The 13,572-nt window shown below is 42.4% G+C and overlaps 1 protein-coding gene across 1 annotated transcript in view; it reads left to right on the forward strand.

The window, feature by feature from the left end:
* The window catches only part of dnajc24 (DnaJ (Hsp40) homolog, subfamily C, member 24), a 23,442-nt gene continuing 9,870 nt past the window's right edge, over positions 1 to 13,572 (forward strand). Inside the window, exons 1-2 of the mRNA XM_023818422.2 lie at positions 1 to 111; positions 433 to 557. Of these exons, the coding sequence (XP_023674190.1) occupies positions 450 to 557 (108 nt within the window). The 5' untranslated portion in view covers positions 1 to 111; positions 433 to 449. The remainder of the gene's footprint in view (positions 112 to 432; positions 558 to 13,572) is intronic.

Raw genomic sequence — 13,572 nt, forward strand, 5'->3', positions numbered from 1 at the left:
CGGTAAAGCACGAAACAAACGTTCTCACGTGGAGCTGCCGCTGGATCCTGTATGTCGGAATCTGGATAAATGATGGGTTCTGAGGATAACAGCACCGTCTTCTAACATGAGGTTTGTTATTAATTTATGTATAGTGTATTTAGTGCACAGTTACAGGTTTCATTTTCAAGTAATTGGCTCGCCCTGATAGCTAGCTGTCTAACCAGATGGTTTACGTTTGGCTGAAAAAGACATTTACTGAAGTTTTATTTATCGGACACCATAAAATATATGCGTAGAATACTTCACTGTTTCATAACAAGCAGCAGATACTAATATTGTTTCGTAGCTCTCATTAATCTTACAATCTGTTAGCACGGTAAGCTAGTTAGCTTCCGACTTCTTTTTTTTTTGTTGAATAATTCATTTTTTTGAATGTATATTTGGCTGTAGATGTTGATCGAATCGAAATGACAGAAGAAGACCTGTTGCAAAAAGACTGGTATGCTGTCCTGGATGCCAGTCCAACAGATTGCTTACAAGTACTGAAGCAGAAGTACCAAAGACTGGCGCTGTTGGTAGGTACAATTTTATGATAAAACTTTCAGTGCAATGTCATTAACTGTTTGGGATTGATACACATATATATTATATATATATTACTGTTTAAAAATTCACTAAACTCTTTCCAGCTCTATGAATCAGACATTAGATGCCCAGATGAGTACTCGTTTCTTACGTTATCCAGTCACAGCTTCATTTGCAGAAATGTCTGACATATGTCGTTCAGGTGCTGGAATAATTTGAAAATGCAGTAATTTTCTTCTGGCCAAAATAAAAATGTTCAGTTGCAGCACTAAATACTTAAAGAGGATTCTCAGCTCAAAGAAATTTAATGTGTGTTAATCTAACTTTTCACCTGAAATGAGTATTAATATTCTTTTTATTATTATTGTTAATCTTTGAAAACAAAGTGCGTGTAAGCTGATTTGTTTAATCCGCCATTTTAATTACTGTAACAACCTTCGCAAAATGGTATTTCAATCTATGAACATGAAACATTGATTAAAAGAAGATTCTCAAAATTCTTCTTGTGTTACACTAGAGTAAGCCAAATGTATCACCAATTATTTTCTAATTGTAATCAGCATTCATTTCTTTTTTTAAAGCGCAGACAATTATGTTATCAATTTTGTGATTTAACTAACAAATTTCTTCAAAGATCTGCATGGTGTTCTTTATAGTACCAAGCTTGTGCATGACAGCCGACTCCCTCATTCTAACTCCAGTGTGGCCATTTAATTCTCCCCAACTGTTTCAAATATCATTACTGGTTTTGGCTGACAATTTGGAAAAATAATTGAATTATCGGACTTTGCTACAATAGAAGTGTCACAGAGTCCCATTTCCCAATAGAGAACTGGCTGGAGGCAAAACTTTAAGCAGGAAAACCGTCCCACCCCCCTCCCCGCTTGTGTACCAAATGAGTCTGCTTTGTAGACATTAGGTGGCAGTAGTGTGATGTTATTGGCCTTTGCTCTGCCCCCCCCCCCCCCCGTTGCAGTTTCCCTCCAAATGCCTGTGCACAACCTAGAGAACGGTAGGGGGAGGGAGGGGTGGTAGGGATGTTGAGACGGCCCTGAGTACTCTGAATTGTCAGTGTTGTATACCTACCTTAGCTCCATTAGCCCAAGTAAATGAATAATTTACAACAGCTGCAAGCAGAGCGCAATTAAAGAGCATAACGGGGGTGGTGTGAGCCAAGACTATTAAAAAGACCCAGGTTTTCATTCTCCAATGTGTTTCTGACAAAAACCTAAATTATATGGCAAAAGAAGACCCAAGAAGAGATTATTGGGCCATTTCCCTTTTTCTGTTTCCTGTTCTTTTGGTAGGCCTTGGTGCAAAAGAAACTGTCATTTTAAATGCGAAAAGGGTTGATTATACAGGATAGGTAAGTGTATGTTACGCGTGCTTTATAAATACATGTTTATGAAATATGCACAACTTCCGAAAATAGTTCATGTATTTTTTTAAAATGGACTAAAATGCACACAGCTGTGATTGTAAGAGCTGGAACTGACAGAGTAAACAGGACGGACATTGTTATATTTCCGTCTGTTTGGACTGAGTTTGAATTTTGAAAAAAAAATCTGGGTCAGGACACAATTTGGAATGAAATAGTGAACTTGTAGGGAGGGACTGAGTAGCTAAAATTGTACATGAACATTAACGATCTGTCCCTGGATCAAAATGTCTGCTGGCAGAAGCAGGGCATTGTTTAAGAGTTTTAGTTTTGATTGTACAATAGTTGTAGAATTATGTGAAACTTAACCCTTTGTATCACCAAGGGTTTCCTCTAAGCAGATAAATTTAATTTTAAGTATTTTAAAAGTAAACTGTGGTGTACTGCTAGTTCATCCTGCGAACTCTCTGTGCCTTCCTGTCTACATTATTTTATTTTTTTTGATATGTGCAGCTCACTCCCTGTTCCATGGGGGGTTAGGGCACTGTAGAAAATTTCAGAAATATTTGGGGTGAAGTTTTGCCCCCACTGTTTTAAATATGGGGGCATTTACAAAATTTTGAGGGCACTTTTTAGGAATAGTAATTAATGCATAAAATGTATGTTTTTAATGTCAAATGAGCCCAGATTGAAACACATACGTTAATCACCACCTTGTGCCAACATGAGTAAATAAATAGCTGTTTCAGTTCTAAAGAGAAGTGTGCAGTCATTTGTATGTTTGTAGAATTCAGGAGACAGTTCTAACTATTTAGGCTTTTATTTAGCTCTTAATAACATTTGTGTGTGTGTGTGTGTGTGTGTGTGTGTGTGTATATATTAGTTTACAGATAAAGTGAAAACTTTATTACAGTGTTCCAAAAGAACTCTTTAAAAAAATATAATCCTCTTTATAAACTGGTCTATTGAAAATGTTTAGGAAAATAAAAGGCAGTGTTTTACAACTGAAAATGCAAACCCGTACCTTCAAAAAAATAAAACAAATACTGCAAATGATGATATTTCTAACCTGTGAGCAATACAGTAACATTTTAAAATGGTGACTGTAAAAGTTGTTGATGGCGGGTGGTGAAGCAATGGGTTAGCAAATGATCCTCAGCCACACTCCTAGCAGAGATCGGCTCATTTGGTTTTGGATGGAAAAAATAGTGTTACATAATAGTATGTAGTTTCAGTTGTATAAAGTTATGCATGTATGTACTGTGAACAACAGTGCTGGTTGTACGAGTGTGTGTTAGAGACGGAAATGGAAATGAATAAAAATAAAATGATGGCTTTTTTTTCTTTATTTTTTAAATCTTGAGGGAAATTTTTGCCCCTCTGATCATGGTTTTTAGGGGCATTCTGAGATTTATTGGGGCATTTTAACCCTTTGCCCCACTTAATTTCCTACCCTGGGTTAGGGCTAGGGTTATTTAGCTATGGGCAGCCCACTCTCTGTTCCATGTGGGCTTTAGCTTAGGGTTATTTAGTTATGGAGTGGGGCTGTACCATATCACATCATGATCATTTTAAATATTTACACTTAATATTGCATCTATAAAACAAAAAAACAAGATGAAATTTACCTGAAATAAACCAGCCAAACAGAACTTGTTAATAGCTACCAATAAAGTGTATCAAATACATTGGGGGTGGCCATGAGTTGTCAAAAGACACAAACAGTGACGACAAATGCAACGTGATTACAGGGCTTTAGATAACAGGTGTAAAAATGTGTCTGGACGCTGCCTTTTTGGTACTATTCGGATGTTTACTTACGCCCACAGATTGATAAGTGGATTAGCAGTATATCTGAGATAAGAACATAAGAACTATACAAACGAGAGAAGGCCATTCGGCCCATCGAGCTCGCTTGGGGAGAACTTAACTAGTAGCTCAGAGTTGTTAAAATCTTATCTAGCTCTGATTTAAAGGAACCCAAGGATTCAGCTTGCACTACGTTATCAGGAAGACTATTCCATACTCTGACTACACGCTGTGTAAAGAAGTGCTTCCTTAAATCCAGTTTGAAATGTTCTCCCGCTAATTTCCACCTATGGCCACGAGTTCTTGTATTTGAACTAATGCTGAAGTAACTATTTGGTTGAACAGCATCCAAACCTGTTAGAATCTTATAGACCTGGATCATGTCCCCCCTCAGTCTCCTTTGCTTGAGGCTGAACAGATTTAGCTCAACTAACCTTTCCTCGTATGACATTCCTCTAAGACCAGGAATCATTCTTGTGGCCCTACGCTGTACCTTTTCTAAGGCCACAATGTCCTTTTTAAGATATGGTGACCAAACCTGCACACAATATTCTAGGTGAGGTCTCACCAAGGAATTGTATAATCTTAGCATTACCTCCCTTGACTTAAAATATTAAGATATTAATGACAGGCATATTGTGATAGCCAAAGTTAGTAGTTTGTATAAATTTGGTGTATCCTTATGTTTAATAAATGTGTCGGATTAAAAACAGCAAAATGTACCACCACACCTCCGATGTCTGTTTACCTTATTTATCAACAATATCTCCTCTTTTAAAAGATGATGTGGCTGCAGAGCCGTCCCTTTCTTCACTGCCGCTTCAGTACTTATCGCTTCCTTGATATATCAAAGCAGCAGCATGTGGGCTTGCTCCGCTAAACAGATTTAATAAATATAAGGATATGCTGTATTTATACAGATTACTACCTTTTGAGCATCACAATACGCCTCTCTGATTAATATTTTTAGGCATACTGCTAATCTGCTTATCAAATTGTGGGGATAAGTAAGTGCCCATATAGTTCTGAAAAGCTGGAGTCCAAACAAATTTTTACGCACGTTCCCTGAAGACCTCATGATTAAGGCACATGCCCGTATATTGCGATTTTATCGTGATGTAATATGGTGATGCCCTAATATGGGCAGCTCACTCCCTGTTCCACGTGGGGTTGCGCTTATTTAGATATGTGTTCCTGTGTTCTTGTCCGATATGAATATATATGGTGTTACTGCTGTGACCCATTTTGAGACCTTTGCATTCCCAGAGGTCTGAACCCCAATCGCTGGCAGTATGGATCCCATCTGAGCCTCGTTGCAATGGGGGCACAGCGGGTGGATGGGGGGGTGGGGACTTTCATTTGGCAGAGCGATCAGTTAATGAAGAGTGCAGAGGAGCGATAAGAAAACACACTCCCTAATTAGAAGCTGATGAAGCATGCCGGTCCTCAGAACAAGGTGTGTCTAGGTAACAAGTCTCACTGACATGAAAGCAGCAGTGGGTCCCACCAGCCTCCCGGGCCAGAATTATTGCTTCTGTTTGATAGCTGATCACAAAGAGTCCGTGATGTAGATTGGGGATGAAACTGACCTGTGAAAAACACAGCGTTGTCTGCTGATTTAATCTGACTGCAAACCCGTGTTGCATATTTTAGCTGTTGCTGATGATGTGGAGGTCAGTCTTCTTTAGTGCTTCAACTTTGATCAACCCGTATTGAATCTAATAATCACTTCACATTTGTTTTGTTTTTTTTGGATAATCCTTATTAATTACAGAAAATCAGTCACAACAGATTGTAGAGGAAACTACTGGTAGAAAAACAGCAGTAAGAAGTCAAACACTTTCTATTTTTTTCCACTCTTTTGAATTAATTTATTGAAATAAGTGTATGTGGCAGTTTTGAAACTGAAATGTAGTATTTGTGTTTTTGGTTGAATTTATACAGCAACAAAAAGATAACAGCTCATTGTGTAAAAACAAATCATAACTCCTGTAAGAAGATGAGCAGTAACACCAATTTATTTTGTCATATCATCTTCAGAAATATGAGCACACGTGGTAAAATGTGAAAATGACTGCACACATGGTCTAATGAGTATGAGAAAATAGGCAAGTTTGAAAATCAAGCACATGAAAAATGATGGTAATACATGTTTGATGCACACACATGGCCTAATGGTAAATGGACTGCTTTTATGTAGCGCTTTTCTACTCCTACAAGTACTCAAAGCGCTTTACAATACATGCCTCACATTCATACATTGGTGGCGGAGGCTGCCATGCAAGGCACCAACCAGGAGCAATTTGGGGTTCAGTGTCTTGCTCAAAGACATTTTGATGGGGTCAGGAGGAACGTAGGCTCGAACCAGCAACCCTCTGGTTGCCGGACGATAGCAATACCTCCTGCGCCACCATCTTCCCCCAATATCTCACACGACTGGAAAAATCTCTGTGTTTTATGTAGCACTTATGTGGCTATTTGAGTGAGAAGCTAATTTTTGGTCATTTTCATAGCCTTGTAAGAAGAAAAATCCATAAGATACCACCGGTCTGATTGCAGTTTTATGAATTCAAACACTTTCTATTACCACCTCAGTCACCATTTCCAAACCCCACTGATAGTTTCTGTGAAGTTCTCTAGTGCAGAGTGTATAGTAGCTTTCCACCCCCCTTCATACCTCAAAGGACTGGAGACTTTTCTTTTTGAATAATTGCCCAATATCCATACAGTTCAGGACTCTATGACTGTATTCCAAGATGGTTTGACGGATCGTTGTGCAGAGGCAAAGGGTGATGCTATATATGAGGTCACCTTTGTATAATTGGGAGCAGCATGTGGCTCGGTGGGCTTAGGCCCCGGTGCCTGTGATTGGAAGGTCGCTGGATCGAGCTCGACTTTGACGAAAAAGTGACATGTTTGTGGGGCCCTTAAGCAAGGCCCTTAACCCCCAGCTCCAAGGGCGCTGCTGCAGGTGGCTGCCCTTCGCACCTACATACCTGTCTGTGCGTCATCCAGAGCAAGATGCAGTAGACGAAAAGAGAATTTCTCCACAAGGGATTGATAAAGTGTCATTATTATTCTTGTTAAGTGTGTATCTATTGCCAATTCAAAATAAAAAAATTGATAAAATTTTCATGATTACAATTTTCTCCGTTTTTAATAATAAATGAAGGAAAAGCTCTGCTTCATTGTATTTCCTGGACAAGGCGTACATATTGTTTTGGTAATTGTCCACCACTGCTGTCACTTTCTCATTAGTGCAGTGAGACACATTGTGTGGGCAAAGTACTGAAACTGATCAAATCTGAAACAAAATACCTCAAAACTGAAGAAATGCTGCAAAGGGAAGTATGACTGCAGATAACATTTGAAACTCAGAAAGTGTTTGATGGTCTTATGATGTCGGATTTGATCTTATGCCTTTTTGTGTGAAATTGTAATATGGATGAGACGTACATCTCATTTAATTTTGAAACAAATCACCTCAGAATTGAAGCAGCAGCACTAGATAGCAGTGAAGGACAGAAAGGTTGGCTGCAGAAGACACCTGATCTTATGAACATAGTAAATGTAGAAGTACACCATGGACCTTTTTCAGGGTTCCCAGGAACATTGTACAAGTTGGTGGTTCTTTAAGAATTAGGAGGGGTAGATTTTCTGAATAGGCAAAAAAAATTATCATTGCATTCTGGCAAAATTTATCAGGTAACAGTCCATAAGAAGCTTGACACAATTTATCCTGCCCCCCCCCCCGCCAGTAAATCATATCAGTAGAAGTCTGTTCATCATGGAGAGATTTTAATTGTATCACCTAGCCCTTGTTCTAGTCAGTGGTGACACATGATAGAACAGGCGCAGATCCAGTGAACCCAATTACATACTGCCAGAAGTTACACAAAGTTGGGATATTACTAAGGTTTTGTTTAGCAGAAAGTCAAAGTTAAATAAAGGCCAAATGCCCTTTGCCATGGTATAAGCTATGGACAGTATGAAAACTTAAATACCGTCCAAGCCTAGTGTAGGGGGGCCTAGACATAGAAATTGGGCCGGGGGGGTGAACACATTGTTACGATACCATCTACTTTCCTTAAGAAAGAATTATATATATATAGTGCTGTCAGTGCTGGTACAGGTTGGTATGGGTTGCATAATCAACAATGGAAAACCGTCTCTTTGCACTTCGACTTGGATATAGCTTGGTTCTTGGTGGCAATGGAAAAGCGCCATACATGTCCAGCCTTATGTTGAAAGGAAACATGGGAATGGAGAGGCATATCAGTGGCACAGTACTGGCAGAGCGGCCATGCAAGCAGAGGCAGGGGTGGGGCAGCACTTTCTTTGGTTTCTTTTAATGTGGGGTGCTCACAAACATCTACAGGATCCCAGAATGACACAGAGCCCCCTATTAGTGCACAGAATTCCACTGTGGCTATCAGTGGGATGTACCTCACATGGAGGTTAAATATTACCAGGAACAACAATGTTTCCCACACATAGATTTTACATTGGTGGGCTGCCCAGGTATATTAACAGCCACCAAAGTCAAATTTATTTAGGCTGTTTTTTTATGTTTTTATCCAACCAATAGAACAAAGCCATCCATGATCAATAAACTTTTCGATAATCTCCCGTTGCTCTAATTGTTCTCGTTCCATGTGTTCTGCTACCGTGAGAAGAGTACCAACAATTGCAAGTGCAATCTGCAGAGAAACAGAGAGCATTTCTCAATCTGCATGCTTGACTGTACTTGTGTCTTCATGTTCCTGTTTTGCACCATTTTCCATTGCCGAAGACCAGTTCCAGTGCTCAAGAACAGAAGTATAGAGAATGGTAAAAATCCCTGGATGTTGTTCTTGCCAATCCCAAAATATCAAGGATACATCGGTTGCCTCCTCATTGAATGAGACCAGTCCCACGATTCATTGCGTCCCAAGTTCATTCTTGGAAGGCAAGTTTGCAAGACCAGTATTGCCAAAACTACAACTATGGTCTTTGCATTCTTGGTATTGAGAAATACCCGTAGAGAGAGAGCAAGGCATTCTTTGGAATTAATGCAGAAGATACAGTGGATATTGTACAAGCACGTAGAGGTGGGCAACATGGGAAAAATGTCATGTCACGGTTTTTTTAAGGCAGGATCACGATCCACAATCTTATCATGATGAATTTTTTTTTTTGGTTTTAAAGACTATTTTGCAGGTTATGAAAAGTGCAAGCAAACAAATTCTTATTGTGAAAAATATAGCCCTATAAGGTAATAAAACCAAAAAGAAAAAACAGCATACTCTTTCAGGTGTTTTCTTTTAAGGTTGTTAAAAGGGTTGCCATCTGACTTGTGAATCTCCATCCATCCATCCATTATCTGCCGCTTGTCCAGGGTTCGGGTCGCGGGGGTAGCAGCTTCAGGAGATATACCCAGAACTCCCTCTCCCCAGCTACCTCTACCAGCTCCTCGGGGAGGACGCCGAGGCATTCCCAGGCCAGTCGAGAGATATAATCCCTCCAGCGAGTCCTGGGTCTGCCCCGGGGCCTCCTCCCTGTAGGACATGCACAGAAAACCTCTCCGGGTAGCCGCCCTGGAGGCCTCCGCACCAGGTGTCCAAACCACCTCAACAGGCTCCTTTTGACGCGAAGAAGCAGTGGTTCTACTCTGAGGCCCTCCTGGATATCCAAACTTCTCACCCTATCCCTAAGGGAGAGCCCAGACACCCTGCGGAGAAACCTCATTTCGGCAGCCTGTATTCGCGATCTCATTCTTTCGGTCATTACCCATAGCTCATGACCGTAGGTAAGGGTAGGGACGAAGATGAACCAATAGATCGAGCGCTTTGCTTTTCAGCTCAGTTCTTTCTTAGCCACGATGAACCGGTTAAGCGCCTGCAAAACTGTAGATGCCGCTCCGATTCGTCTATCCAGCTCCCGATCTCGCCTACCTTCATTCATGAACAAGACCCCGAGATACTTGAACTCCTCCACTTGAGGCAGTACGTCTTCCCTGACCTGAAGAGGGCAATCCACCTGTTTCCGGCTGAGAACCATGGTCTCGGACTTGGAGGTACTAATCCTCATCCCTGCCGCTTCGCACTTGGCTGTGAACCGCCCCAGAGACATCGTCTGCAAAAAGCAGCGAGTCAATCGTGTGGCCACCAAACTGGACACCCTCAACACCCTGGCTGCACCTAGAAATCCTGTCCATAAATATTATAAACAGGACCGATGACAAAGGGCAGCCCTGGCGGAGCCCAACCCGCACTGGGAACACATCCGACTTATTACCGGCAATGCGGACCAAGCTTTTGCTCAGTTCATACAGGGACCGAATCGCCCACAACAGTGGACCCCGGACCCCATACTCCCAAAGCTTCCCCCACAGAGCACCTTCGGGGAACCCGGTCGTAAGCCTTTTCCAAATCCACAAAACACATGTAGACTGGATAGGCAAACTCCCAGGCCTCCTCCAGTACCCTTGCAAGGGCATAAAGCTGGTCCAGTGTTCCACGGCCAGGATGAAAACCGCATTGTTCCTCCTGAATCCGAAATTCGACTATCGATCTCACCCTTCTCTCCAGTACCCCGGAATAGACTTTCCCAGGAAGGCTGAGAAGTGTGATCCCCCTGTAGTTGTAACACACCCCCCGGTCCCCCTTCTTAAATAAGGGGACCACCACCCCGGTCTGCCAATACAGCGGCACTGTCCCTGACCTCCACGCACTGTTGAGAAGGCATGTCAGCCACGACAGCCCCACAACATCCAGAGCTTTCAGGTACTCTGGGCGGATCTCGTCCACCCCCAGGGCCCAGCCACCATGTAGCTCTTTAACCACCCTGGCCCCAGTAATGGGCAAGCCCCCCCCAGCACCCTCGGGCTCGGTGCCCTCAGATGTCTCAAAGGCAGTGTGCGTAGATGTATCTGAGGCACGGTTGAGGAGGTCCTCAAAGTATTCCTTCCACCTCCGTGTGATGTCCCCAGGTGAGGTCAACAGCACCCCCTCCCCACTATAAATAGTAGGAACCAGGAGCTGCTTCCCCCTCCTGATATTCCAGATAGTTTGCCAGAACCTTTTTGAGGCCGACCGAAAGTCACTTTCCATGGCCTCACCAAACTGCTCCCATGCCCAGGTTTTTGCTTCTGCGACCGCCCGAGCCGCGTTCCGCCTGGCCTGCCGGTACCCATCAGCTGCCTCCGGAGACCCCCGGGCTAATAATTCCCAGTAAACCTCCTTCTTCAGCTAGACAGCCCCCCTCACCTCTGGTGTCCACCATCAGGTACGGAGGTTACCGCCACGACTGGCACCGACCACCCTGCAGCCACAGCTCCGTACAGCTGCTTCCACAATGGAGGTCCAGAACAGTATCCCCAACCTCCCCCGGTATGCAGTTGGAATTCTGCCGGGGTGCGAGGTAAAGCTCCGGGCGAACAGCAGCCTCTGCCAGACGTTCCCAGCAGACCCTCACTATGTGCTTGGGCCTACCAGGTCTGACCAGCTTCCTCCCCCGCCACCTGAGCCAACTCACCACCAGGTGGTGATCAGTTGACAGCTCTGCCCCTCTCTTTACCCGAGTGTCCAAGACGGAAGGCCGCAGATCAGATGATATGATTATGAAATCGATCATCGACCTGTAACCCTGGGCATGTTCGTACCATGTCCACTTATGGACACCCTTATGCTCGAACATGGTGTTCGTTATGGACAAACCATGCATTTCACAGAAGTCCAATAACAGAACACCACTCGGGTTCAGATCAGGGAGGCCATTCCTCCCAATCACCCCCTTCCAGGTCACACTGTCATTGCCCACGTGAGCGTTGAAGTCCCCCAGCAAAACGATGGAATCCCCTTGTGGCACGCCAACCAGCATACCACTAAGGGAATCCAAGAAGGCCGGGTACTCTGAACCGACATTCGGCGCATAATCGCAGATGACAATCAGAGACCTATCCCCGACCCGAAGGCGCAGGGAGACAGCCCTCTCATTCACCGGGGTAAACTCCATTGTTAATGCACTGAGCTGTGGGAACTCACTCCCTCTTGATAATTGTAGTATTGACTATCCCGCTACATTCAAGTCTCTGCTCAAAACTCATCTTTTTAAACGTATTCACTTTAATTTGTAACTTTATTTATGTAGCTTTTAATTGACTTGATTGTGGTAATGTTAGTGTATTAATAGTGTATAATTAGTAGTGTATGAAGTATGTTTTTATATTGTATGGATTGTTTTTTTTGTAAGGTGTCCTTGAGGGCCTTGAAATGTGCCTTTAAGCAAAATATATTATCATTGTTCTTATTTTTTTTACTCTGTATTCCCATGTTGGGTAGATGGAGGGGAGGGTTGGGTGGTTGGATCTGTGAAATAATTAATAGAAATATTCAATAAACTAAAATATTGTATTGGAGGTCGCATATATTTGTTGTTTATCACATTAAGTTAATGCTGGCCCTTTCCCCCAGCTACCATCACAAGTATAAGTCATATTTTTATAGAATTTTATTGTTCTAAAATATATATAATATATATTTTTAGATGTGAATCTCTTCAGATATTAATAATTAAAAACTAGTCAAACATAGTGCTTTCAGTCTTGTTTTCAGAGGCTGTCCTCATTGATCTGTCAGAAGCCTTAAAAGTAAGCCTTAAATATTGCCTGTTTTGCAGAAATCAATATAATCCCTTCTGTCTTTGTCTCAGATACAATTTTCTCTTTTTAAGCAAATTGAATCAATGTCCACATGTCACTGGTGTGTTAAATAGGATTTGATTACTATTGCTTTTAATTAACTGTTGAGTTGGGTACAATGTTTTACTGTTCACTGGATTTATGTTGTGTTTCTGTTCACCAATTTTACTTCATCCTTGGCAAGGAAGATTATGTGCAGTGTTTGCATCTTTCAAAATGGGACCTGCATGCGTGGGATTTCCCTGCTTCCTCTAAACTTTTCTACAAACTTAATTTTTGCAGTCGTGCTGTCCTCAAATCAGCCATGCTGTTTTACAGCAGCCATTCTGTCCCTGATGTGGCTGTGTTGTCCTGCAGCAGCCAGTGCAGTGGCCGCGCTGTCCCCAAAGCAGGTGTGATGTCCCCGATGTGGTCATGGCACTGGGGCACCAGCAATATGTCATCTTTGAACTTGGTGCACTGCATCGGTTAATGACTCTCCGTTGAGTCTTCTGGCTGATTTTTGGTTTGTAGCAAAGTTAACACCCTCCCCCATTCAGAGTTAAAACAAAAACACAAACAGAAAACTATCTGAGCATAATCACTTAAAATTTAAATTAGTTTTAAAAGTAATTGCTTGAAATGATTAGTTGAATTTGATTGGTGTTCCTCTTATTTTGAATTGAAAATATAATTGCAATGGACAGTAATTGGCCTGCCCAGGACTGTTGGTTATTGTAGTTCAGTATCACCCCATGCATCATTACCCAACTTTGGATGAGGTTCAGCTTCTGAACTACAGCAACCAAACAAAAGCACAGACAGACACACAATGTGCTGCCTGCCTGCCTCTGCCAGACCATAATCCCCATCCTGCAGGATGCAGGATCTAATGTGTTCCTCAGTCCTGCTCACCAACATCACAGCACTGAAAGTCATAAACTGAACTGTTCATTGGTCACGGCTGAAGCTCTGCAGGACTGAGCCCTGAACCCCAAACCATGAGCCCTGAACCCCAAACCATGAGCCCTGAACCCCAAACCATGAGCCCTGAACCCCAAACCGAGTTCGACAGGGCTAAGCCTTGGACCCCAACAAAGACGCTGACTAAACAGTAGCCCCGTCCCTTACACACAACTTAACTCTTCTTCTGGGTCTT

Source organism: Paramormyrops kingsleyae, chromosome 11 (genome assembly GCF_048594095.1).
Source record: "Paramormyrops kingsleyae isolate MSU_618 chromosome 11, PKINGS_0.4, whole genome shotgun sequence".
In the NCBI taxonomy this organism is placed as follows: Eukaryota; Metazoa; Chordata; class Actinopteri; order Osteoglossiformes; family Mormyridae; genus Paramormyrops; species Paramormyrops kingsleyae.